Source organism: Taeniopygia guttata, chromosome 5 (assembly GCF_048771995.1).
Source record: "Taeniopygia guttata chromosome 5, bTaeGut7.mat, whole genome shotgun sequence".
Lineage (NCBI taxonomy): Eukaryota > Metazoa > Chordata > Aves > Passeriformes > Estrildidae > Taeniopygia > Taeniopygia guttata.
In genome coordinates this window covers 32461928-32488988 of record NC_133030.1, presented here as the reverse complement: position 1 = coordinate 32488988, position 27061 = coordinate 32461928, and the positions used below count along the sequence as shown (strand labels likewise).

General features: G+C 39.0%; 1 protein-coding gene across 6 annotated transcripts in view; it reads left to right on the top strand.

Annotated features, from left to right (window-relative positions):
- ZFYVE26 (zinc finger FYVE-type containing 26) overlaps positions 1-27061 on the top strand; it is a 49036-nt gene that overhangs the window by 619 nt on the left and 21356 nt on the right. For 5 of the 6 annotated variants that reach the window (XM_030274493.4, XM_030274491.4, XM_030274492.4 and 2 more), the window contains exons 2-25: positions 1254-1332; positions 2016-2105; positions 3845-4397; positions 5754-5884; positions 6699-6863; positions 7992-8080; positions 8356-8516; positions 11806-11988; positions 12586-13239; positions 13913-14002; positions 14705-14773; positions 15387-15538; positions 16847-17045; positions 17366-17629; positions 17813-17932; positions 18206-18370; positions 19265-19492; positions 20827-20932; positions 21675-22411; positions 22985-23181; positions 23994-24098; positions 24667-24789; positions 25294-25470; positions 26596-26842. In XM_030274493.4, the coding sequence (XP_030130353.4) occupies positions 1254-1332; positions 2016-2105; positions 3845-4397; positions 5754-5884; positions 6699-6863; positions 7992-8080; positions 8356-8516; positions 11806-11988; positions 12586-13239; positions 13913-14002; positions 14705-14773; positions 15387-15538; positions 16847-17045; positions 17366-17629; positions 17813-17932; positions 18206-18370; positions 19265-19492; positions 20827-20932; positions 21675-22411; positions 22985-23181; positions 23994-24098; positions 24667-24789; positions 25294-25470; positions 26596-26842 (5084 nt within the window). The remainder of the gene's footprint in view (positions 1-1253; positions 1333-2015; positions 2106-3844; positions 4398-5753; positions 5885-6698; positions 6864-7991; positions 8081-8355; positions 8517-11805; positions 11989-12585; positions 13240-13912; positions 14003-14704; positions 14774-15386; positions 15539-16846; positions 17046-17365; positions 17630-17812; positions 17933-18205; positions 18371-19264; positions 19493-20826; positions 20933-21674; positions 22412-22984; positions 23182-23993; positions 24099-24666; positions 24790-25293; positions 25471-26595; positions 26843-27061) is intronic. The other variant, XM_030274490.4, reaches the window with a different exon arrangement.

The window sequence follows — 27061 nt, the reverse complement described above, 5'->3', positions numbered from 1 at the left end:
GATAACGAGTTGTGTTCATTTACGTAGCTGATATGGTGATTGATGCAAGCTTAAAAATACTTGGAAGCATTTCAGAGCTGATTTTGTCAGACCTTACTGAGATAGAGGGACCATCTCTTGAAATTACATTTCGGTGACACGGAGCTTTGGTTAGTTTAGAAATGTAACCACCAAGATCAATGGTGTAGTTATTTGAAATGTTATCTTATTTCCAACTCTTGAAAAATCTCCTAATTTCTAAAACTGCAATTCTAAGAAGTTCAAATTATGCTGTTGATTTCTTGTTTCTCTCACACTCTATTTAGGAATGGCATCAGTTTTACTCAATGCCAGTTACATTTTATCTCACTTTTTATTTATTCAGTTAGGTGTATATGAAGGGTGACTTTCTAGCACTTCAGGAGCTATTGGTATTTCTCCTGTCTAATCAGATGATCATACTTCTTCACATTAAAGTTTGTGTAACATTTCAGTAAAGGTTCTAAGAAACAATTTACACTGACAGCAGCTGAAGGAGTCTGGGGAAAGGTGTGCTTGTGGTTAAGTGAATATTGCTAACAGCCACATGAGACATAAGAATTTTCAATCTTTTGATCTTTAATAGCTAGGCTATCACATTTAAAGGCTTTAGTTAGTAGTTCTGAGATTTTTAAAGGACAGGAAACAATATTGTGCTTTCTCCTCTTCCTGGTCCCTTTGACAGTACTGAATATGTTCTCAGCTGTGTAGGATGTTGAAGTACTGGAAGATGTGAAATGCTGATGGAAATTAGAAGGATTCTTTGTTTAATTAGTACATTGCTTCACTTTTAATTTGGATATAGAGCTGCTTTTGGGTTCTGTGACCTAAAACTTCGCTTCATTTTTTTTGGTAGAAATAGACAGAACAGGAAATGGCAGTGTTTAGCAAGTGGTCACATTTCAACGAAATCTGCTGAAGTGCTCAAAGAGAGCTGTACAGACTGAACTTTGGACCAGAGCTAGATTTCATTGTTTTGAGGAACTAGGCCAGTAGTATTTGGCCTATCTAAAAGCAGTTATTTGCACAGAAGAAATCACTGAGTTGATGTGCAAGAACACAAATATTCTGGTTTCTCTGCATTTATTTCCTTTGTGTTTGGCTACTCTCTTGTGTTTATTTTTATCTTACTCAAAGAAATACAAAGTCAAAATGATCTCTGCCAGTGTTTTCCTGGATCTTGGATATGGAGTAAGCCTTGTATAATCCACTATATATGCTCCTTGCTTTTGCAGATGGGGACAGAATTCTAGCCCATCAAGAACTGCATGGCTTTGGCTTCTTGTGCTGGAAAAATGGCTTGCCATTAATCAGGTATCGAAACATCTTGATGACTTCCAAATGCACTTTATAGCTCTAACTTCCAAGTGCAGAATATCTCCCTAGTTATTTATTTAAATGTAGGCTTTCCCATGTTTCTTGGAATTAAGTTTGCAAGGTTTCTGGAGACATGCATTGCTTTTGCTTTTAACAAATTTATCAAGAAAGAACTGTAATATTCAGACTGAAGAGAAAAACTAGTTTTTTTCTAAAAGGTATTAGAAGTTAACATTTTAGCTTTTCACATTAATATAAATGCAAATCAGGAGTGTATCAACTTCTGCATTTGTGCAGCACCTCTCTTACATTAAAGCTTAAATAGCTCAGGCATCAGACAATTCTTTATAAGCTTTAGATAGTGAGGGATGTGCATACTTCTTTTTAAAAGTAATTTGTCCTTGGCACTACTTAGACTTGCATTTTTAAATTTACATTCTGAGGAATTGATGGTTTTGTGATTCTTGATGAGCTCTGTTTCCAAATGTGTGGATAAATAAAATCAGCTGGTGTGAGAGCAGAACCTGACTGGAATAGCCTTTAATTTAGCATTAGGTTCCTTCAGAGAGATACTTCAGTCTGCATCAAAGTGTTAATGAAATAGCTATGATTATGTTTATATGCTAATGTAAACAAAAGTTTTGTTGACTAATATATTACCCATTCTTATATGGTGTCAGAGAACTGTTCCAGTCGCTCTTCAGAGAGAAACTGAATTTTTATTGTTCTTGGAAGAGCTAGAGAAAGATGTCTCTGAGGAAGTCCTAAAGGTGAGCTACTTCTGTACCCTATTTCTTCTTGTTCTGCAGTATGCCCAGCTTCATCAGATCAAAGTTAATGCTTCCTGCTAACTGCCTGAGATGTTAATGTGTTATTAATCTTCTAGGCAACTGAGAGCGAGTGCAGTTCAGATCCCTTTGTGAAGTTAATCTGTGCCTGCAAGTGATTTCTCTGGCTAGAGTGAAGGCTGCAGGCAGGCAAGGAACAGGTTTTTCTACATGCTATTTTCAACACACGTCAGTCCTGACTGCAGCTGCTTGCCACAATCTTCAATCCATAGATACCTGCAAAAATCATAAACCTACAACCCACTGTGAGCCAAAATAGACTCTAGTCAGTAAACACATTTTAAAGTATGTGTATTTTCTTTTTCTTTCTTTGGAGATCTTAATTTTCATCTCCTATGCACCTCTTTTCCCCCTTTGGAAGTTTTTGGATACTCTACTATTATGGCTCACATTGCCTAGGGATTGGTATGACGTGTGTTCTGAGATCCAGGATCCATTTTCTTTTATTAATTAGAAGATGCAGGCTGATTATTTGAGAAGTATGTAGAAATGTGCAAAGATGGATTTCTATCAAAAGCAAGTATGGAGCAGAATATCAGCAAAGTTACTAGCTGTAGAACTGTCCTAATTTGATGTTAGTTGCAACAGTTTTGCATCTGATGTGGTATGTGAAATGTCACAAGATGTTGCTTGTAGTCCTACAGATTCTAACTCCTTAAAGATACTCTTTTTTGGTTTGTCTGTATTTTAAGAGGAAAACGAAAACGTACTATGTTCAGGGGCTATTTCAGCTTAGGAAAAGTTGTTCAGTATTTCACTAAGGATACAGAATAAGCAATTACAGGATGAAAGCAAGCAAAGTAAACTTAATGTTGATTAAAATAAATCTGCTTGAAGTCTGTTAATGAATAATGAAGTCTGTGCATGTTACTGTCTCATCTCCAAGGTCATGAATGATTCCACCATTGTCCGCACTGTCCACCAGTGTTGCACAGAAATATGAGATTCAATAATCTCATATCTTTGTCACAATTTCTGTCAGAGACATGTTGGTAGGTAGAGTTACATTTTGATCCAGCAAATAATATAAAAAAAAAGGTATTGTGGTCTTGCTTTCTGTTCTCATTCTTTGTGCACAACAACCACCTCACCCCTATGTAATCTCTGAGGTGTCTCATTCAGCCAAGGGCAGCACTCACATAATTCCAGGAGTGCCAAAAGTGCTGCTTGAGTGCTATTCAACTGGTTTGTCCTTCACCTTCCCAACCCTTCTTTTAATCAGACTTAAAAATTGATGAGGATGATACAGTTGGTGGATAGATAGTACAAATCTGGAAAAGTAGGATAAAAAAAAAACCACACATCATTATGCTCTTAGAGACCTATCAAGATACAGTTACATTAGGATATTGCTTAGAGGTAGAATATGGCAGTGCTTCAGCCATCCCATAGGCACTGCTATGGTTCCTTGCTTGTATATGATTTTTATAGTGTATTTGTATTTTACAGGATTCTTTGTATTTTGCTGCATATTGAGGCATATCCTCTCTTCTAGGAAAGATATTGGACAAGGTGGACCATTATTAGTGGATTTCTTTAGTAGTGTGGTGTTTCTAAATTGATTTATCTGCTTGCTTTCAAGTTTCTTCTATTTTTTAAATAATTAATTTCCTATATTAATGTAGTCTGAAAGGCTTACTCTTTTATTATTTTCCCACCAGGAACTGTTTGAAGCATTTGAGTGCACGCAGAACAAGCCCATCACAGACAGCAAAAGAAGAGATGACTGTTCTCACAAATTCAGTTTGGATGTTGTTTCAGCTCTCCGGAAGCTTTTGCTGCGGGCTCCCCAGAGGGCAAAAACCCTGCTGGAGTTCTTCCAGGGGGAGCAAGGCACACACAGCTCCTCACTCCAGCAATATCGCTCTCTACAAAACATCTTTGTCGAGTTTCTTTGTGACTCCTTGAAATCCCTGCAGAGGCTTCAGAGCAGTTCTGAGCTTTCAGCTGAACTAGATAAAAGAGAACTAGTAGATACAATTTATGCTGCTCTCAGTGTAGTGACTTTTGAGGTGGAGCATCAAACAGATGAAATAAAGTACTTATTCAGGGAGCTCTTGGATGTGTGCTGGGCTGAGGGGAGCCCACTGAGGGAAGAGAAGCTACTAAACTGTATGCTGAGGAAACAGAGCCATGGCCTGCTAAGCCTCTATAGCACTGTTCTCACAGAAAGAACAAGAGAAAAGTTTTTGTTGTCAAAATCAATACAAAAAGGTTTGTTTCACCTTTTGCTTTCTACTAATCTCCCGTTTAACAAAACCGTTAAGGCATTAAATAGACAAGTAGTCAAGAAGTCAGGCAGTGCTCTTGCTAAGGTGCCTTAACAAACCATGGAGCCTGTAGAAAGATTAGGCTAAAATGATCCTTAAAGCAAGGAATTGGCATAGGAACACTGGTTCTCTCTTCTACATTTCTGCAGTCTATGATGTGTTTTGTGATCACTTCCTTTACCACACCTTGTTGTTCTCTATTTTAATATGCTCAGCATTTCTCTTGATGAAAATCTTGCTTGTAACTTCAAGTTTGCTACGCCATATGTATACAGTTGTTATTTATTCACCTCCAGTTTAGGGTCATCTGTGTTGGAGTATGTTCCATTTCTGGCCAGTAGCTGTTCAGTCACTTCAGTAATCCCAAAATGCTCAAACCCCTTAATACTGGAAAAGAAAACTTATCAAAGTGGAAGGAGCTGTGGAGAAGGGTGATACCCCAGCAGGAGAGAAGATGCACTTTGATAACCTGCTCACTTGCCAGAGCCCAGCTGTTGGTTTTGTACCAACAATGGCTTCACAGCCTCTGTCTAGCTGCCTGTGACTGGTACACTTAGTTGTAATTGGATCATCCTGATGGGTCTCTTCCAGCTCAACATATTCTGTGATTCTTTGAGGATCTCAGCTGAAGCTGAATGGCAAGTGATGCCCATGACCTTGTCAGTGAAGTGGCAAGGAGGAAAAAGCTAGAATGCCTACCCTCTTTTGCTCACCTCTGTTCAGTGTGGTGTAAGTCAGTGGGGTCTGTATCCTCACTTCTCCTTTCACTCAGGGATGGCTGAAGGGAAGCTCAGGCTGGTGTGCAGACTAGAAATTCTGATAATAGCTATAATTAGTGCTTCCTCATGGGGAAAGAGAAATTGAGATCCACATACCTTCACTCTTATTGGGAGTAGTTTGGGTCTCCCTTTGCACAGATCTGAGAAGTTCAAGTGCTGGATAAGTCTTTGCTAAAGCCCTGCAGGGTAGTGCAGCGTCTCAAGCGCGAGTGAGAATTCATGCAGTTCACAGATAAGGGTGTGCATAGCTGAAGAAAGGCAGTGTGACCTGAGCTGGTGCAAACAACCTGTGTGCTGAGCAGGCTTTTGCTATGTTAATGATTGTTGATACAGTTTTTCTGGTTTTCTCTCTGACCTCTTTCAAATTTCTTTGCTTGGTCTTCCTGTTACCCAGTAGTAACATGTAACAACTGGTTAGTGCTTGAGGAAATGCTGAGTGTTTCTCAGTTTAAAATAACAGCAATTATGATTCTCTCAGAGGTACCCCTCTCTACTGGAAGGTAATCTTGTGATGTTTTTAGGTTCATCTGAGCAGCTGGATACAGAGCGAACGGTGATGAGTTTGTTCTCAGATCCTAAAGAAGCTCCTTGTTGGAAGACAGCCTATTTCTACTGCTTGAGCAGCAGCAAGCACTTTCTGGAGCAGATTCTGGTACAGACATAAAATTATTAACAGGGAAACCCAGTGGAGTCTAAAGTCAGTTAGTCCCTGTATTGAACATATCTCAGTGGTGCACAGGAGCATTTTGTAGTCAAATACTGTTTGCCAGGAGTGATGACTAATAGGAGCAAGGAGGTAATGGTGATAACTCCCCTGCTTGAGCAGTGCAATAAAACTGGTGAGATTTTTGGAAAAGCTTATCTGCATGCAGACTGAAGATTAAATCTTAGATTAAATCTTCAGTCTCATTTTCTGCCTGTAGTTTTGTTGGATACACAATTCACTTCATGACCTTGAACTTGTTGCTTTCTAATGCTGGTAGACTTGGGGCACTGAGAATAGTTTGTACAGTAAAATTTGTGGTAAAAATAGTCTGTTATGAATTAATTGATTTTTATGTAGGTGCATGGATAGAAGAAATAAAATACAGGCAGGTGGTCACTGTTGAAGTGTGAGGTTTTAAGGTTGAGCATATTTTAACTTTTTCATAATGTGCTTGTAGAAATATTTTATATTATGTCCTTGGCAGAAATGTAATAAATAGGAGGAATGCCAAGATAGTGTAGAGTGGAATGTGAGTTGGCTCTGCAGCAAGCATTTGAAAAATAGTGTTTTTTCCTCATAACATCTTTACTAATGAGTATCCTGATGGCTTGGACAATATAAGTTGACAAAAGTTCTTGCTGCAGAACTTCACTATTTTAATTAAGTTGATATTGAAATGACTACTTGCTTACCTAGTCTTCCAGGCATTATGGGTGTCCACATTTTGGAAAAAATAATGCTGCTTTCTTTTATTTTCCAGGTGACTGCATTAGCTTTACTAAAAAGAGAAGACTACTCGGGTCTGAAGAGCTTGTTGAGGAGAGAATTCAACCCCCTTAGCCGCCTCTTGGTGTTGTTAGGATGGACTCATTGTCAAAGTCTGGAATCAGCAAAAGCATTGCTATGGACTCTACACAAAACTCAGGTAAATCAGCAGAAAGTAAGTGGCAGTCTCCCAGTCTGAGTCCAAATAATGCAATTTGTTTCCAAGAACAAGTAAAACTGGGGAGTTTTCAGTGTGAATGTCAGTCTTCCTCAAATTGAATTGAAAAAGCTAAGATAATACAGTTGTATGCAGGTAACATTATGTAGGGACACTTGGCCTTTCTTCTGATTTCTTGGCTGTGAAGACAGTATGACTACAAAGGAGACTGAAAGTTTCTTGTGCATAAACTCATAAACTGCCTCTGCTGTTAGCATGAACAGCATAAATAGAAAAGACAGCAAAGGTTGTTGATTAGTTTTGAAAAGAGTTGGGGCATCTTTCTTTAATGTAATTTCCTTCAGTGAGTAATCCCTGGGTAGTGACTAATTCAGGCCTGAGTTTAACGACACGTTAGCTTAGAAATTCCCCATACTCTTTCTCAAAGCAAAATCATAAATGACAAGAGCTGTGAGTAAAAGATCTACCTTGTTTGTGGGCAGTCTTGATTTATGCAAAAGATACAGGGTTCCAGCTCTGAAGGTGTAGTTGCACTTCAAATGATGCCTGCTGGCTGGCTTAGATGTCAGAGGTGGAGAGATGAGGAACTTTGTACTGCTGGGTCACAGTGCAGACCTAAGCGGATATTACCTTAAGGGAGTTACTCTTTGTTGGTAATACACCAAAAGTCTATTCAGTTACTTCTGCAAAGTTAAACTCTTAGATCTGATTTTAGCAGGCAGTCTTATGTAGTAGAAAAGCACGTGGGAAAGGAGAATAACCATCTGCTACCCAGTATGTCATTTTTTGAGTACATGATTAGTTCTAGATATTACATTTAGACTGTTACTAAGAAGCATTTGTTTGCATTTTATAAGCTGTTCTTGAAAAGGAAGGTAACCATCTTTCTATGGTCTGTAGATGTGCCAAGGGGTGACTGACTGACTTTTATGTTCTGTCAGAATAGCCCTCCTTTGCTGGCTTTGTAATTAATCTGGCAGTTTTCTGTATTTGAAATTTATTACTAGGTAATGAAGTCTTGCAAACAAGCATGTGTGACACAAGCTTTGTTCTGCTGTCTGGATGGGGGATTTGTTGTAATGAGATTCTTTTATTTGTCTTTCCATGTAGGATCTGTGCAATGATTCAGTATTGAAAGATTTTTGTGATGGGCTGTGGACTCATGTGGAAGTTCTTGAATGGTGCATGCAGCAAAACAGGTAAAATGATCAGAAGGACTTTTTCCAAACAGTGTTGCCAAATCTCCCTGTTAAGTCAGGTTACGCATGCAAATATAGAAGGCACTATTTTCTTGGCTAATCATATGATAGTGACTGTATATACAAGCTTTTGAAGTTTCTCATGGGTTGCAGTTATGCTCTTTGTTTCTCTTTTTAATTGCAGTAGTTTGGTTCAATCAGAATTAGAGTGGGAGTTGTGTCTTTAAATATGACTGAGACTTAAATCTGTGCCACCTCTTTGTTCTCTTTTGTAGTATTACTGTCCCAAGGAAGGTTCTGTTGCAACACTTGCACAATCTGGATTGCCACACTGCGGTGTATTCTCTGCATCATCTCACCAATCTTGTGGCCCTGAATGAAGACGATGTTATTGAGCTTCTTCAAAAAGTTCCTGCTAGAGACCAGCAGATGCAGGGTAAATGTGTAGGGCTATGAGAACACAGAAAACTCACAATCAATTGAGGATGTATGTTCAGTACTTCTGGCAGTTCTCTTGACCTGCTTCTTAATTGTGGAAGATACCAGTTACTAGCTGTTTTGTGGAAGAAATCTAGAGAGCATGTGGAAATTATTTTAGAAACCTTTTGGGGAGTAAATTATCTTTCAAGAAGGGGTTGTGAGATCTCTTTGATCTCAATAAGACAGATCTCTGAAAGCTTTTTCAAGATGCTCTTGCCGTCTTTTTCAAGATGGTAACAAGACTTTGCACATGCTCATGATATATGCTGCTCATTATAACTTCTGTACTGCGTAACACCTTTAGTTTGAAAAGGAAGTGTATGGCTTGTATTTCCATGCGCTTTAATTGAAAGTCAAAGAGAAAAACCAGATGAAATTGACAATATCTTGTACTACAACATCTTCATTTTAGAAAGAGATAAAAAGTGGGTTTTAAAAATTCTGATATTAACTGTTACCAAACTTAAATTTAGTATTTAAATCAGTAAGACTTATCTGCAACCTGTGTTTACATCACTCTTCCCTCACTTCTCTCGTCTTCACATGTTCCAGTTGGGTGCCTAAAATACCTGCAACTGCTAAACACATTGGATCACTTACAATTGTAAGCGAGTCTCTTTGGATACACTTTTGATTGCAGCCTGTGTCCAGGTTCAGCTGCTGCAATTTTAAGGCTGTTTTTTGATAGGGCCTCTTAGTAATGACAAACAAGTTCTGTTTTCCTGCATGTCCTAGAACCTAAGAAGTTTAAATATTTATTTTCTAAATATTTATTTTATGTTTGTGAATTTGGACATGTGTAATTGCAACCTCAGTGATGGATCTTGCACAGATTTTTCCAGATTACCTTGTGAGAAGCAGGTTTTTCTTCTTCCATATCATGCTATTTTGATGTTGATTTCTATTCCTACTTCTACGGGTTTTGGTGTTAAAATTATCATGACACTTGTCTTGAATAATCTTAAAAGATGTAGATAGATATAGATCTTTATTTTCAATGTCCTGCTATCTAAAATAGTGTTGTTGTTGCTGGTATTGTGTAGTTTTTTAAACAGTTCTTACATTTTAATTATTTTCTGCTTAAATTCTGTCAAAGTCTTTCAAAAACAGGAAGAGGCAGTCCCATCATATCTTCTGGGAGTTGCATGACTGTAGCAAAAGAACTCTAGCTGCAGTTTTTCTTCATTTTTTCATGTTGCAATAATTTATAGAAATAATTAATGGAAGACAAATCCTCCTTCTCTTTTCAATCCAGCAATTATTGCAGAATTCAGCTGATTCTATATAAGCACATCTTAATAGAATTTCCTTTAAAATAATCTATTTTGAGCCTTAAAGGGAAGAGAGGACTCATAAACCTTTGTTTTGTCAGATGTAGTAGTGTTAACAGGCCTTTTCCTCCCATCACCCCATATGCTTCCCCTTCTTCCACTTCTTTTTACTACATATCTGTCAGCTGCAGTAGTGAAACCAGGGTTGTGGTAAACAGTTGGGTTCAGGCTGTGCATAACACTGGTTTTGATCAGTCATGGTGAGCAGCAATTTCCTCAGGAGTTACAGTATTCAAGAAGAAGGTATTAGTATTTCTGCATAGGAAAAACAGTGCTATTAGTTAAAGAATTGTTCTTCAGTATTGGTTTAAGGAAAGTATAAGTATAGGGAAAAGGATTGGTTTAGGTACAAATACTGAGAGACTTACCTCACTGCATCCAAGTTTTTCCACATGTGAGACAAAAGTGTATTAATTCAACTTACTTTTTATTACCAATATCTGTCATAGTATCTCCAGCTAACTGCTTCTCTTTTCCAGAGTATTGTATTTACCAAACTTCTGGCTTTACCTGCCTGAAGTCCTCTTAAGGCAGTGGTGTTGAGAGGTGCTTGAGTGTTTGCATATTAGTGTAGAGCTTCTGGGCAACAGTAGAATTTCAATGGCTGTGTAGGTTCTCCAGAGGATTCATATGTGGATGTCTCCTCAGTTCTGTCTGCTAGCTACATTATATTTTCCATCGCTGTTGCTGTTTAGAATGGCAGTGATAGGGAAAAAGTGTTTCCAACTGTTTGTGCTCTCAGTCCTTTTGCTTTGGCTGCTCTGTAGTTTTCAGAAGAGTTCAGACTAGTGCTTTTCTTTGCAATCATGCTCAGACTTTGTGTAGGAGAGTGCTGAAACAGTTTTTAGGTTAGGTAATTCTGTTCAGTTCCAGAATTTGGATGTAGACATTGTCAGTACATTGTGTTTTGTACCTGTGCTTTGTTTAAAAAAAATAACTTGGCAAATGCTTTTCCTGCTTGACAACAGGCAGAGGGACAATTCATCACTTGTATAAGAATACAGGACAGTGAATTCCAAGCACTAATTTAACACTGTTTGTGGTTGTCAGGGCGTTTTTTTCTTTCTTTTTTTGTGGGACTCTTTTTACCTTTTTATAGTAGATGGATAATTAATCTAAACTCAGCATAACAGAATATATGGCACTATATTGTGTTTCTGGGTGAGGGGGATGATGATGATGACGTGATTTTTACGATTTGCAGCTGTCTTGTTCTGTTGTACTGAGAAGGGATCATGTCTCTGGCATGTGATACCTTTCCTCAAAAAAAAAAAAAAACCTAAAGGGGAGGAGAAGTGGGTGTAGTACTTCTCTAGTTTGCTTTTGTCATAAATATGTGAAGGGAACTATGGGACTGTACTTATTCTCTAGTCAGTTGCAGATAGTATTTGATCTACTGTGTCAGCCACTGTGAATCAACCATGATATCTATTTATTAGTACAAATCTGAAGAGGTGGTGGTACTCTAGTCTTACTACAGTCATAGCCTGTCTACACTGTTTCCCTACTCGTCTACTGTGTACTATAACACAGAATTCTAAGAGGCTGAAATGAATCAGGATTTGCCCCTCTGTTGTAAATGTAGCAGTACAGCTTAAGCACATGCTGCTAATGAGAGTCATTGTGAGGGAATTTGCTCATTCTATGCTGCAGTCAGGTCCTGCTACACAAGTTCACACAAAATTTCATTTTTAGAAGGGGAAACAGACCTGACTTTTCTGTGCCCATCTGTTGTGGGTTGGGTTGTTTGGGCTTTTTTTCCAAAAGTAACAGTGAGATGGATCGAAGCTGAGACAAAACCAGCACAGGGGATGAAAGACTGAATAAATATTGCTGTGCAGGAACTGCAGGAGAAAATTAACTTCTTTTCTTGTTTATCTCCTACCCCCTCACCTCCCTGATTTCCCTCCACAGCAGCCACACTCCCTAACACCCTGAGTCAGCAGCGCAACCTGGCACTCTTCCGAGCATTCTGTGCCATGAAGTATGCAATCTATGCTCTCTGTGTGAATTCACACAGGCATGCCAAGTGCAAGGATTGTGTACACAGCCTTCTTGGCGATATCCCTGAGGATGCAGCTTCTGGAGAACCAGCAGGTGATTTGCCTCCTTTCTCAGGTTCAGTAACGCGTGATTCTCCATGCAATTGCCGAGGTCTGCATTATCACTTACTATTGGGATAACACTGCATCCTGCGTACATATGGTATTTTATTCAGTGGGCCATGGATGCTTTGCAAGGAAGTAAAATGGAATTTCTTTGAGGTGTTGTTATCTTTAGTAATAATAGATATGAATTAGCTACCAGCCTTGTTTTAAAACATTTAAGGCAAATGTACAAAAAATACAGTGCTAAAAGGAAGTGATGCTAGATATAGGGTTGTAGTAACAGATAATTTTGTAAGAGCTTATGATTTCCCGGAGCTGAAACTGATTTAATGGCTAGAATTGGTGGAATCTGAATTTGCACATCATTGAACAAAGCGATAATTGGCATTGCTCAGAGGGAGGAGGCACACTACCTTCCTAAAAGTAAAATGTTGGACATATATATACTTGATTTTTGGAGGAATGATTGGGTCTGAGCCACTGGGCTAATTCCCTCTTCTGGGATTTTCTTAAAAGGCACAAGTTGGCGCAAGGAATCCCTGAAAAATGTAGTAAATGCTCTTTATGTTTGTTTTTAATTGTACAGATTGCTCTTCAGTATTTCCTCAGTACATTGCAAAGTGTCAGCAGTTCTTAAGGAGTGTTCCTATTCCTCTGCGCCTGGAGGTTTTGGAGAATATTTTCTCCTTGCTTTTCATTTCCTATAATGACCTCTATACTGAAAGTCCTCTACCTGAGAACTATGCAGAGGATGAAGACCTTGAGAAGAAAAGTGCTACTCTGAGTGTAGAAGGCAGTGATAATCGGTGGTCTTCCACCTCACAAAGTCCACAACACCTGACAGAGGCTGAAAAAAAATCAGAGAAGCATCTGCTGGCTGCACAAGCAGTACACACAGATACCAGAGATCTTTTCCCCTCCGTGTTAGATGGCAAAAGCCGTGAAACCTCTAAGCCAAGCTGCCTGGATCTGAAACACTTCACCAGTGGTATTACTGGATTTTTAGTGGATGATGTGGCCATGGAGGCCTTCCTCACATTGCTTCTCAACCATCTGGAAGAAATTCAGAGTTCTCTCCCGTGGGACTCTAGTAATGTGCTTCGTGAAGAGCTGGAGCTTGTTGAGTCCTTGAATCTTTCTGCAAGCAGAGATGCCTTTGGAAGTCGTGTGTTGCAGTTCTCCAAATACCTTTCTGAAGCTCACTGGCGATACAAGGTGGTGATGAGTAACAGAAATGCAGGTAGGCTTTGTATTTGACACCTTCTGATATGTTACAGCTGTCCAGACAGTGACCTCAAGACTAAATTCTGTGAGCATCTTACTAAGGGAGCACATTTTGGCAGATACTGAGAAAGTGACCTGCTTGGAGACCACCTGGTGCTTGCACCATTTTCCAACAGAAGTGATCTCTATTCTAATAAGAAAATTTGGGTAATTTTCTTATTTCCCTCCCCTTTGTGGATGCACTGCTTCTTTTGTCCCACCCCTTTGTCACGAGTCACACTGCAATGATATGAAAGGACATGGTGGTGTTGGATCCAGTGGAAGCCAAACAGTCTCAGTTTGTTTGTGGACAGTGTTGATTCAGCCTAGTCTGGAAACATGTTAGGAACATGTATCAGAGGAAGTTGTATTATTCTGGATGATTGTTGAAGTAGCTTGAACAAAACACTCAGAAACCTGTTTCCCACTCTTCTCCGTAGCCCATAACTTGTTAGCTCTGTTGGTATGAGATTTTGTCATGTAACATGTGCAGCTTATTGTGTATCTCAGACTTTGTAAGCTTCGTGTTCCAAGAAAGATTTGGAAGTCTGGATCTTAACTATTGCAAGTTTCCAAACTTGTGTTCAACTGTTTGTCAAGTCTCCCTCTATAAAACTATTTGGTAATGTATCTGTTTAAATATTTCACAGAACATCAGCTTGCAGCCTCCAGGAGATATTGCTCTTTAATCAGGTGCTCCAGCTTTAAGAAACGAAGTAGATATTGGAGGTACAAGACAGGTGGGTTGAAAAAGTGTTTTGAAGAAGGCACTTCTGAAATGGGCATAATTTTACTGGGCTCATAGCTGAATGTAATTAGATTTCATGACCTAAGAGTAGAGAACTAGATTTATTTCCTTTCATTTTCTAAGCAGTTTGAGGTGTCAGTCTAGTTCCACTTAGATTGAGGCTGCTTTCTAAAGCTCATCTGTACAAATAAATTCTTCCAAGAAGAATAACTTCTTCCAGTCAAGTCTGATTTGGGGTAGGGGAGAACTTCAACTACAGGACTGATTTTTCCTTTTCTCCACTACGTCCCATGACTGTTCAGTATATTATCATTCCTGTTGCAGTATTATCTAGGATGTGAATTAACAGGAATCTGTGGCATAAATTAGCAGCCTTAGGAGAAAGTCGTGTTCCTCACCTTTTTACTGTTTAGCCTTGGAAAGGCATGTCTGGTTTTGGAGTGGAATATTCCAAAATAAGAAACTTTGAAGTATGTGACGTGAGTCACTGATGGGCCACCCAGCATAGTCTTAGCCTATAATTTTCTTCAAATCAGCAGTTTTTGCATTTATCATAGATGTCGGTAGTGGCTCATTTGCGAGATATCTTGAAGATCATTTAAGGTTGCTAAATGTGTTATTTGCAGTAAGTTTTAATTACCTTGTTTAGTAAAAGTACATTTAATGTGCTGATTTTGATTTGTTTCAATTTTAGAGGGGAAAGAGGGAACTTCCAGTCCATCACTACAAAGCACAAGTAGCGAGCTAAGCACCAGTACCTCAGGTAATAAGCCACAAAAGTAGTATTTATTTGTCTTTTTAATGTGCATGATGAAGAATTTGCTTGAGTAGTTAATGTGAATTACTGCTGTGTGCAGGACAGAATTATGTCTTTTCGCTTCTTGTTTTTGGATGACTCTTTTGTAGTCAGAATAGCACATGTGTCTTCTTCTGGAATAAGAGAATTAGATTTTTCTTGATATCTTTGCCTTGCAGGAAACAGTATGCAAGCAATGTAGTGATCTGCAAACCATCAAAAAAGCTAATGTACTGATAGTCATGTCAGCTAAGGCATGCTGAACTGATCTAATAGGTCAGATACTTTAGACTTCTTCCTTGATCCATACTGAACCAGTGCGTAGCACTGTGTGCATGTTATATAGCTGCTGAAAAGTGTTACATGGGGATGAGATCCAATCTGCAAATTCTGACCAAATAGTGAAAGGCTATGAGAATTTTTAACAAGATGTTTGTGTTGACTTCTTTACCCTAAAACTTGCTTGCAACTCTGGTCCTATACTGTTGTGTTAAATATGTGAAATGCTGTTATCTGCTAGGTGGCTGTCATTTGGTGAAATGTTTTCCCTAATAGTATACTGATTAATTCTGTCTTGCAGAGGGAAGTACCAGTAGTGTGTCTGGCTTGAGTGATTTGGAAAGCAGGGCAAGACCACATCAGCAGACCTCCCTCATTCCTATGATGCTTTCCCCACCAGAATCACTGTTAGTTTCTTGTGTTTTGAGAGGGAACTTTGTGGAAGCCCACCAGGTAAATAAGATGCATGTATTTCTATTTTTGATTTAAATTCCTGCTTCTTCTGTATTTAGCAAACATAGGGCTTCCAAGTGAAAGGATCACTTCAGAAGTAGAAGCAAGTGGAAGGAACAAAGATATTCCAAACCAACACCCCACGGATGCAGGATTTTTTCTGCCTTGTTATGTAAAAATGCTTTCTCTACACCTGGGTTCTCAAAGCATGCGAATGTTTGATGAGAGCTAGTCAAGCATAGTGTTTCAACTGACTGAAGAACACAGAGCTCATGTGAAGTCTCATGAGGAAGCAGCATCTGAACTGCTTTATGTAATCAGTTTCTCAAAACCATGACACTGTCCCACTTGTAACCATGGTAGAAACATGTAAAGGTGTTCCTTACGCAGAGCAGTGATTACTTTCATGTGAAGGAAGTATGTTTTGAGACTAAATTTGTGGTATTGAAAACAGGCAAAAAGACTTGAAAATTGACACTCTCAATATTTGTGTTTCTTTGCTCCCTCACAGCTGTGCATACCTTTCCTTGTGTGGCTTTTGAGCTGATGTTCTGAAAAAATATCTTGGGGTGAATTAACAAGTGGATCTTCTGTCAAAACTGTGACCTGGCTGAGTTTTGGATAGCCATACTGGAGCAGTTCATATCACTTAAATATTGCATTAGCATCAGGTTACTACTCAGCCACTTAGATCTGTCTGATTCCAAGCATGCCACTTCATCCTTTCCCTACTTACAAGGCCAAAGGAGCATTTTGTTTTGCTTTGTTGCTTTGATTTTCAGTATCACCAGTGATAAAGCATTCAAACTTTGTTTGTATTCTGTTGTCGGTTTCACAATAGGTTGGTTGGTTGTTAGTTTCATGCACAGCTCTGCTTAGCTACTCTGTGTTTAAATTTTGAGAAGGTATTCCTTGCTGAATAAGAATTTATTTGAAATAGTCTGCTTTGGAGGCAAACTTGATAGATATCTCTCATTACATAGTGTATTAAAATTGTGAACAGTTATTCTGAAAGGTGTGGGTTCTGAAAATTAATTCAGCCCTAGTCCTGCAGCAAATAATAGGTAAGCTTTATAGTAATAGTTGAAAAAACATCTCTTAGGGTCTTTTTTCTTCAGGCACTTAAAACTGTCTAGGAGAAAACCCCACCATTTCAGCCTGTTGTGGCTGTGGAGATGTTTTTCAGTTAAAGTATTTGTTTTACTCCTTTGTCTCCTCTAAAGCCCCCCCCAAGCTCCTTGACCTTTGAAAACTTCATTTGACATGCTCTGCACGGTCTGTAATTACATCTATTGTTACCTTTGAAAGGTGGCTATGATGTTTAATCTGGAGACTTCCCCTTGCTATGGTGAATTGGTTTTCATGGAACGTTACCAAGAGGCAGTACGAGAAATGGCGAGAGTGGAACACAATATTGAGAATCAAGCATCAGATGGCACTGGGGGCATCAGGAAATCTGGCAGTGGCCGTTCAACACTGCAAGCTATTGGGAATGCAGCAGCAGCTGGTGAGGATTGGGCTTTTTGAGTTCTCATAAAGAGTTGGGGAGAAGTGAAAAATATGAGAAAACAACTTGAATAATGTCAAAATGGGGATAGTGTTTGTTCAGAAGAGTAAGTGGTGGTTCTTCGAGTTAGAAAGAGACTATGAATGCTGAAAATTTGCTGTTGATGCCCACTTAGTTGCATCCATTCTACAGTAATGGATTGGTCCATGAAGCAGGCCGCATATGGAATTATTTTCTATCAGGATTAAAAAATAGTTACCCATTACTGGATCTGATCTAATTGTTAACCAGTGATTGTGTGGTTTTGATGACACCTGTAGGTATGGTATTTTATTCCATCTCGGATGTTACTGATAAATTGCTTGCAACTTCTGGAAGTCTTGCCCCTACTCTTCAAGAAAATTTCTGGGTCAGGAACATCCAGCTGGAACATTCTGATCCTCTGCGAGGAGTCCTTGAGGACCTCAGTCCTTCAGCAATGGCAGCATTTGACCTAGCTTGTACCCAGTGCCATCTTTGGAAGACGTGCAAACAGCTTCTGGAGACAGCAGAAAGAAGACTCTACAACAGCCTTGAAACTCGGGGTAGGCTTTTGATTTATATGTTTATCAGCATGGGCCTGGGAACAGAAAATACCTCTCTGTGCTGTGTTGTTTGTGCTAACACCCAAACCTTAATTAAATCTCATTTTGTGCTTTCATGTTAGTGTCTCTTTTTTCCACTCCTAACTTTGATTTTTGTCTCCCTTTGCACGATGACTGTTCCAGGCCACCGACCTGACTTTGTTTTACTGCACTCTGAAGGTGTAAAGGGCTTTCCAGCAGTTCTCCATCAAATAAGTAAAATTCTCAACTATTCCTGCACATCACAAGGTCAATCCAGACCAGGTAGTACGCTTTGCCAATAAGGCTTTCTCTTGAAACGTGCTTAAATCAAATTCTTGTCTTCTATTGCAATGTAAGTTTGAACTTTCCATGTTTTAGCTTAGTATTTATAACAGAAAAGGCGAGGGGGATGTGACCTGAGTTCAATTCTGAATAATCTGATATGCTCTGTTTTTTTTTGTATTATCGTGCACTTCTGGTTTTGTGGGCCTTCTTCTATGCAAGAAATACTTGTGTCTTTGTTATAGTTGCTGGTTTTTTTCTCCCTCTTTGTAGAGGTATCCGATGAGAAAATAGGGAGTCATTTTCGATGCAGTATTGTAGACCTTCTGCAAGCTTGCTACCCAGCCTTGACTGAAGAAAGTATTACTAATGAAATTGTTCTATCAAAAAACCTGGATCATATCCTAAAAGCACTGACATGTGTTGAACGTTCTGTGGGTAAGTTATTTTTGTGAACATAAGGTCTGATTGACATAATGGATCTAAATTTTTGCTTTGGCCTTTCCAGAGAGCAGTAAACCTAGTAATAATGCTCTTCAACATATCCAGAAATATGTACTTTAAAAATTGTAAATGTAAAGGGTAAAATTTATCTGTAATTCTTATTTTTCTTTTCACAGCTAAAATTCTGAATTCGTCACAGATGTTATTTGTTCTATTTCTGTGCAGTCGTAGCAAGGAATTCTTTTAATGTATTTTAGCGTGGCGCTTTATAGATAATTAGGTATATTCTTACTCTTGATTTTTTTCCCTTTTTTTTTTTAAGTAACAAAATGGAGATAAGCTTACAAAACCTTTGTAATATCATAATACCTTCTAATTTTCTTAGCACTGTCATAAAATATCTCATATTTTCCACAGTTGCTTTTTCTTACAGCTCTCTTCATTATATAGCATTGGTGTTTCTCTTCTATTTACCAAATTTCTAAATGGCTTTTTGGTGTTCTTAAAATATTTAATGAGCAAAAATCTAGGAGAGCTCTAAGAGCTAAATGTTGTGGAGCTCAAGGATTGGTCAGCACCTGTGTTTTAGAATAAATGTGAATGACACAGAAGGTCTACCTTAATATAGTTCTAACCTCTCACAGCAATGGTTACCAATTTAGATGAACTATAGTTTTATTCTGCTGTGAAAATTTATCTTGGTTTCAATTGAATTATAATGCTTACAGTAAAAATTTCCCTTGCTTTCAGTTAAATGATAATGCTAATACTGAGGTCTAATTGCAGAGAGGAAATAAAGCTAAAGCATTTCTCTCTTTCTCTCCCACCTCCCTGTCTCCTTTCTTCTTGACTTTTCATCCTTGAATCTTGTCTGTTCTCTTAAACCAGACTCTAAAGGGAGCCTGCTTGGCGCCTTGGTGGAGCAGGGCTCTCTCAAACCGATGGAGCTGGAGAAGCACCTGGTTTGGAACCAAACACAGCTCCTGCTGAGAACGCTTGACCAGCACACCCAAACCATGCCAGAGAACAACAGGCAGACAAACTTTGTCAAGGCCTTCCTTGACTACATCACTACGCTGGCTGCTGTGGTGCTACGAAGCTTGAATGCAGAGTTAGGTAAGGGGTTTCTGCTGGAAAATCTGAGCCTAGGTGAAGATACTCAGACTGTGTAGTCTGGCCTAATTCTGGAAAGTAATTGTGCAAAAATGGTTCATTGCCAAATGTACCTACTTCCTGTGCTTTAGATTTCAACTGATTATTACATTTATTTTATAACACCTAGGCCACCCACAGCTCACATGAAAATAGTTGATGTCAGTGGGAAAATAAGAATAGAAATGCTAACTACTGACCCAGACTTTGCACTCCACTTAGAGTGAAGACAAAACAAACAGCCCTTGAAATCCAAAAATTCCTAGCACTACCCCTGTAAGGCGAGATTGATTTTTGCATCTGGTGCTCCAAAGGGATTAGAAAAGAGTGTGTAGAAGGCCATGCAGAGGTGTAATGAGGCAGAGTTTTTTTATAGAATAGCAGATGATGGTCCATGGAAAGGAATGTACCGTCAGCACATAAAGCTGTCAGAAGAGCAGAACAATTCACTGTGCTAGGAGTAAAAATGCTTATCTGTGTTTTAAAGTTGGCATTAATTGAGCTGCACTAATGTAAAATACCACAGTACTGATTTCAGGGAATACCTTCCCAAGAGGATAAGACAAAAGGGCAGAGATCTGTTTGCAGACATGCTGGTTCAGCTCAGGTTTCTGCCATGCCAGCTGTAACTTCGGTATGGACATGACTTAGTCCTCACTGGCTAACTGCCAAAGCCAAAAATTGCACAAAAATATTCAAGGGCTGGGTGAATTTGGGGGAAATTGTGTTGGAAGATTAAAGGAAAAGGTAAACTTAGGAGAATGTGTCCAAAGTTACTTGACATAATTCAGTAGTGGATATAAATGCTTTCCAGCAGTTGTGGTCAGGGTTTCACTCCTTTGTAAAAGTACCTGTACACCTGTGAATTCCCTCTGTCCTCGCTAACTGACATTGATAGAGCATGGACTCATCAATCTACATCCAGAGACTCATCAGGAAATAATTCTGCATGTTTTCTACTTCTCACCACAAGTACCTATTTTGGTGAAAGTTTGAAGTAGAGTTGGTAAACTGTTTGAACCTCGATCTTGCTTAAAGGATGAAGAATCTCTGCTCTACCTGTTTTGATAATATGTCCAACATAATGTTGCCAAGATTGAGAGGCATATCATAATCACAAATGCCTTGCAATTTGCTCTGGATTTTACCATTCTAATGTGAATTGAGAACTCTGTGAATTTAGTCAAAGTGGTTTAGACTCAGGGCCTTAAAATTTATATTCCTAAAAAAAGGTTGCTTAGTGTATTCAGCTAATGTGTTTGTATTATAATAAATATTCTGGTGTTTTTTTCCCTAAGATGTGTCTGCAGAAGTGAAAGTGGGAAACCCATTCATATTGTTACAACAGAGTCCATCTCAGCTGCTTTCCCAGCTTGTTTTTGAGAGACAAGTTCATCCTGACAGGTCAGTGCTTTTTCAGATTATGTACTCCTGTAGGTTATTTTGGTATTGGTGACTTTTACCTCAGCCATGATTAAGTTCTTTGGCTAATTATCACAGGTGGTACAGCCTGCTGTGTTCCACCAGCTGATCACTTGATGCTGCAAGGATTGATGTGCAGGGAGGAGCTTAGTGCCTTCTCCATCACTCTGAAGATTTTTGATTGGGAGAACAGTGACTCCATATTTTTAACAATTACTATCTGTTATGAAGTGAGAGTGAAATTTTGTGGATTTTTTTTTTTAACTGTGTGACACTTCAGAGGAGTGCATTTGCAGCATGTCAATGTAATACAATAAAGTAGGCCAGTAGGTTTTATTGAGAATACTGGGCATGACTCTTGCCCTGGTCAGCAGGTAAACTGGATAATCTAGACTCCTTCCACTGCAACTACTAAATTAGGTTGGTGTGGAAACTCTCTAATTTGATGAGGTAGCTTTTAAAAAGATGAGTGCTGATGGTGATCTATTTTAGTGTCTTGCATTTAGGTAAAAGTCAGTGTTTGAGGAGTCAGTTCCTTTTCTGTAAAGGAATGGCAGCATAAGCTCCGAGTTAAAATAGTATATGTAATTTTCTCGTGTAAGTACCTGTGAAGAATATTAGGGGGCTTGTGTTCTCAAAGCATTTGGAAGATTTATGAAAATATGTAATTATAAAGTACCTTTTATATGTGCTGGGTAAGCTGGTTCTGTTTTCAATCCTACAGACTTTCTTCTCTCTTGGCCAAAGAAGGGTTGAACTTGAATGTGCAGCAAGTAATTGTTAACTCTTGTTGTGAACCACTGCCCTTGTGCAGTGCAAGGCAAAACAGCCAGGCAAAGTCTCTTCTGACAAACATCAGCAACTTGACACACCAGTGTGCCTGCCACTGTCTGCCAGATGTTGAAATACCTATTCACAATTCTGCAGTGACCTCTGAGGATATCTCCACTCAGGCCTCATCCTCTCTGAATGACTTGAGCCAGCACACACTGACTGCCTCCTCCCTGGACTTCCTGAAGTCTCAGTCAAAGCTAATGGCTACAGTGGCATGTCTAAGTGCATCTAATATACAGAAAATTCACAAATCAAGTTTGTCTTGGATGGAATTTCGGGGCAAACGGGAGGTGCCCTTAGGCTTGGAACAGATTACCAGGGAGTGTGAGACATTGTTGAAGGAGTTCCCAATATTGGAACGATTTCTTTTTGCTATGTTTGACCCGCTTCGGAATCAAGAGGAAGGTAACAGTTTGGCTACTGTCTTCTCTGGCAAGGCATACATGTCTCTGGCTCTCCTAGGATTACATTCCACCACAGCTGTTAAAGTATTAACGGGAGTCTTTGAACAAGCTCTTGCTGCAAAGGATTGGGACAGAGCTCTGAAGGTCTTGGATCTGTACTGTCAGGATGTGGAGGAAGTGGTCAATGTGAAGGATGCTGTGCTGAGTTGTGCAGCTGCTCAAGGTAAGAAGGATTAAGTTGTGTTTTTTCCTGCCTTTTTTCCTTAATCCTTTTGTTTTGTTTTTTAATAAAGAATGCAGCCTGGATCAAAACATAGAAACTAAAGTAGTGGTCCTTGGGCAAATCCGGAGATGGAAATAGATAATTTTCCTTTCTTCATCCTGAATTTGCTTTCTCTGATGGTGTTGTTTCTATTTCACAAATGTGCAAATCACGACCAATTTAGTACAAGAGAACTGGAATACATCTGTTGTGTTATTTTTATGTGAAGAGCTGAATACATCAGGACACAGTAACCATTGTACTGTTAATGGAACATCTCTTACAGCAGTGTCATTGTTTTGCATGGATGATGTGATCTGTGACAGGTGCCTTTTGGAGTCTGAATAGTAAGTATCTCATGCTAACTTTGGACGCTTCCCAAAAATTTGATGTTTGGGGTGACTCTTACAAAGATTTTTCAGCACTGTCAGTGTTTCTTCTGTTGATGTGATCCAGCAAGGATAAGGATTTTTTTTTTTAATTTTCCAAATTATAGAAACTGAATTTCAAATCAGCATTTTGTTTCCTCCACAGATAAGGATGGTTGGCAATACTTGTTCCCAGTAAAAAATGCAGTGTTGAGAAGTAGACTAGCCCTGCGCTGTCTGGACAAGTGGCCCCTTGATGCCTGTTTGGAAATTCTAGCTTACTGCATTTCTGATTTGTACATACCTCATGAACTAAAAGCTAATCTGCACAGCAGGAAGAAAGAACTTCAGGTTTATCAAAAGGTACAAAGTCATTCTTCAAATAACCACTGAGATGAAATAGGCAGCAGGAAGAAAATATTGCTTGCCCACTGAGAAACTTTAGCCCTTAGTTCTTTTTTGATCCTGAGAGCTTTTCAAGTCTTTTATCCAAAACAGTTCATGTGAAGTACTGTAGTATCCAGTTAACACTCAGCTTCCACCCTTCACAACTTTCCATATCACCTATTGGCATTCAGGTCCACAGACATGTTTAGATATAAACATTTATGTGAGTCTGATTGCTTTGCAAAGTATTTTCCATTCTATGCAAATTCAAGAGCATCTGGAAGCTTTCCATGGCAGTTAATCATTTTACAAGTTTGAGAAATGCAGATGGTGTACAAGACTGGTGGTCCAAGGAGCAAGTTTGTATTGCAGTCAGTTCTTTTAACTGCAGGGTAGTACAGATACCCTTAAGTCAGACAGGCCAGCCTGGAGTTCAGCACGGACTGAAAAGCCAAACAGCAAAATAAGGAGCCATCCCTGCTGAGCTCTGTCTGGTGGGAGTTCTGCTAACTGACAGCTCAGTTCTCTCTGTTAGTGCCAGCAAAACCTTCCCTTATAAATGTGTTTTGTAGACTCACATCTGTGAAAACTGTGGAGTTTTTTTTTTTTGTTTTTTTGAGTGCAAGGGCACTACATCATCTTTGAAAAGGTCTAAATGTGGGTCTCCTTTTTGACTTTTTTATTCTATAAAGCAGCTCTTGATGTGATCAGCTCAGCTGTTTTCTTAGGCTATTGATTGCCATAAATTAAAATTCTAGAATTTGTGCTACTCTATATTAATTTTTCAGATTCTGAATGTGCAAAATGAACCATTGTGGAATGACTGGCAGGATCTGAAAAAAGCCTGCACTGATGACCCCCAGGCTGTCATGAATATCATTCTGAAAGCAAAGGTTAGACATCATCATGTGAATTTTGTTGAATTAGAATGCATTAAACTTTGAGTAAATACATGTGTTGAAATAGCATCTTAAAACAATGATCTGTGGAGATTACCTTGGGAGGAAGGATTCCTTTACACAGTTCTGTGCTACAGGAACAAATAGAGCTCTGTGTTTAATATCAAGATTTGCATGTAATTAATAACTCATAAGTTTTAGTTAAACTCTTACTCCGAGACATAACCTGTTATTTTCTTTTACAATTTTGAAGATTTTAAAATAGCATAATAATCATAATACAGATTTGATTATTAGGGAAATGCTCGTATTGTAAATCTGGCTGGCTTTAAGTGTGTTTCTGAAAACTAGCTTGTTTACTGTAAGGTAAACAAGGTATTTTAAATGCAGGCTATGACTGATTAAGTTGACTGTCATCTTCCCTTGTCAATGTATTTTTTTTTTAATCTGGGAGAGAAGTCTAAACTACAGAATCTCTTGATCAGAGTTTTGGGAGAAACAACTGTATCAGGGAGGGTAGAGTTTGTCCTTTTGTTTTTACATTTTTTTTTCAATTCTTTAGGATTATGAATTGTGTGAGGAATGGGAACACTTGTATCCTGTCCCAAGAGAAGATTTGATCAACCTTCACCGTGAGCACCTTCTCCACTTACTGGAGATGGGAGACATGGAAAAGGCATTGCAGGTAGTAGCAAGACATTCTCAGCCTCATTTCCACGGATAAATAAGTTGACAGCTGTTTAGCATGCCTTCAGTGTGTGTGTCTTCATGGTCTTTTTGGTTCCACCCTTAAGAGAAATTTGCTTAGATAAGCTTTTAGAATACTAGCTCTCCCCTGGTCTGCTTAAGTAAAAATCCAGCTTGGCAATTTAGTTCTTGGACCTACTAGCATAAATGTCACTTACATGGAAATACAAGGCTCCTTTCATTTGAAAAATCATAATGAAGCATGTCAGTGCTTTTTAAGCAGAAGAATTAGAAGTGAAAGTAATAACATGAATCAATCAGCTGAGCTTCAGTGCCCAAATTAGAGGTGTGAACATTTTTGGTTTTAGTAATGGTGGAGCTGTCACTCAGAGAGTGAATTAATTTGCTTGCTGGAACACTGTAGGGTATTAAACTGTTGCAGACAGAAGGCTGCCTTGCAGGAATGTTGTAGAGCTTCACTGTGCTTTGTTTGGTTTTGTAGCTTTTACAAAGAATTGAAGACCCTGGTGTTTGCCTTGCTATCAGTGAACAATCCCTGGACCAGCATCCAAACTTGGCAGCCTCTCACTTCTTGGCTGATTACCTCACAGCTCACTTCTATGCCAGTCTGACAACGGCACGCCGGAATGAAATCCAGGCACTCTATATAGGATCAAAGGTCAGTAAAATGCCTGCCTTGAGGGATTAACAGCAATAAATAACTGTATAAGTAATTTTGTCATGCATAGTATTTTCATAATATAAAAAGCCTGTAGGCTTTACAAGAGCATTCTTACCACACCAGGTCTAAGATTCTGAGTCTCAGGATCCAAAGGAAAGTTAGAGATGGCTTAAAGCTTCTCTTCCTTTTCTCTATTTTTGCAGTTCCAAAGCAGTCTTGTGTTTGAGCTGTGGGGAGTGGAGGAACACACAGGCTGAAAGAGGATAGGGTGGAATAAAATAAAATTGTGGCATTTATCAGAAAGGTTGCCATCTTTGTCCCAAGTGAAGAAGAAAGTGTACTTACTCTCTGTGTCAGTAACACCAGGTGTCCTACATACGCCCACCTGTATGGTGGTTTTTTGACTTTGTGTTTCTCCCAAGTGCCTTCCAGAGGTGGAAAGTATCACTCCTCTTTCTGGATGGCCACTCCCTTTAGAGAAGTCACACGGGGTCTGTGCTCAGCCTGGGAATAAGCAGATTACCTTAGTTGAATGCATTAGATGTAAACAAAATGCAGTGCTTTTGGTAACATCTGTTTTGGTGTAGGACTGTAAACAGCAGCTTGCTCCAGTGTGTGCCACAACAGTGTTTTGCCAGGCTGCCTGTTTCCTTATTTGTTCCTTCTGAAGACATGACTTAGTTTGAAAATTGTCCATATTAACTGTCCATCTAGAGGAGAATTGCTTTTATTTTCTCCTCTTAACATTTCCTCAAATGACAGAAGGATAAGGATTGGGCTAATATGCTTTTTATAAGTTTATTTTAATAAAAGGGTGTGCTGTACTCTGCTACAACATACTTGTCACAGGGTCACAAAAGGTTTTTCACTCCTGCATATTCTCTGAAATAAGGCAGTGTTTATAGAATGGAAAGTGGAAGCTAAGTGATTCTGCAAATCCTCTCAGTAATTCTGTAACAGAAGTAGGAATTGGTCTGAGAAGTCCCACCTCCTTTTTTTGACCTGTCATCCAGAGAGTTACTTACTCTCTGCGTAAGTTACTGCTCTAGTTTCTTGTCTTTAATATCACAGAGACACATATTTAAAGGTATGTAATTTTACTTTTTTTTTCTTGTGTCTCAGGTGCTGCTGACTCTGCCTGAGCTTTCCCGTGTTAACTACTGCCACCTCTCCTCAAGGCCACTGCTCATGCTGGAACAGCTCCTCATGAATATGAAGGTGGACTGGGTAGCTGTAGCTGTGCAGACACTGCACCAGCTCTTAGTTGGGCAGGAAATTGGTTTTACTGTAGAAGACATTGACAATTTGCTTTCCAAGTATGCCGAAAAAGCTCTCAACTTCCCTTTCACATTAAAAGAAAAGAGATCAGGTAAACTGTCAGTCAGAATGCTGTTTTTCATTTGGGAAAGAAGGGCCAGAATCATCCCAGAATAATTTCAGCAATCACGCCATGACATTTTTTAGATGTGTGCCTCCAGTCGCACTCTAGCCCAGAACGTGTTCCTAAAGCCTTTGTCTTTCTTGTAAATAGAGGTTTTCAAGGACCAACAGCTCCAGAAGTTCCTCAGACTTTTCTCAGCTGTTCCTT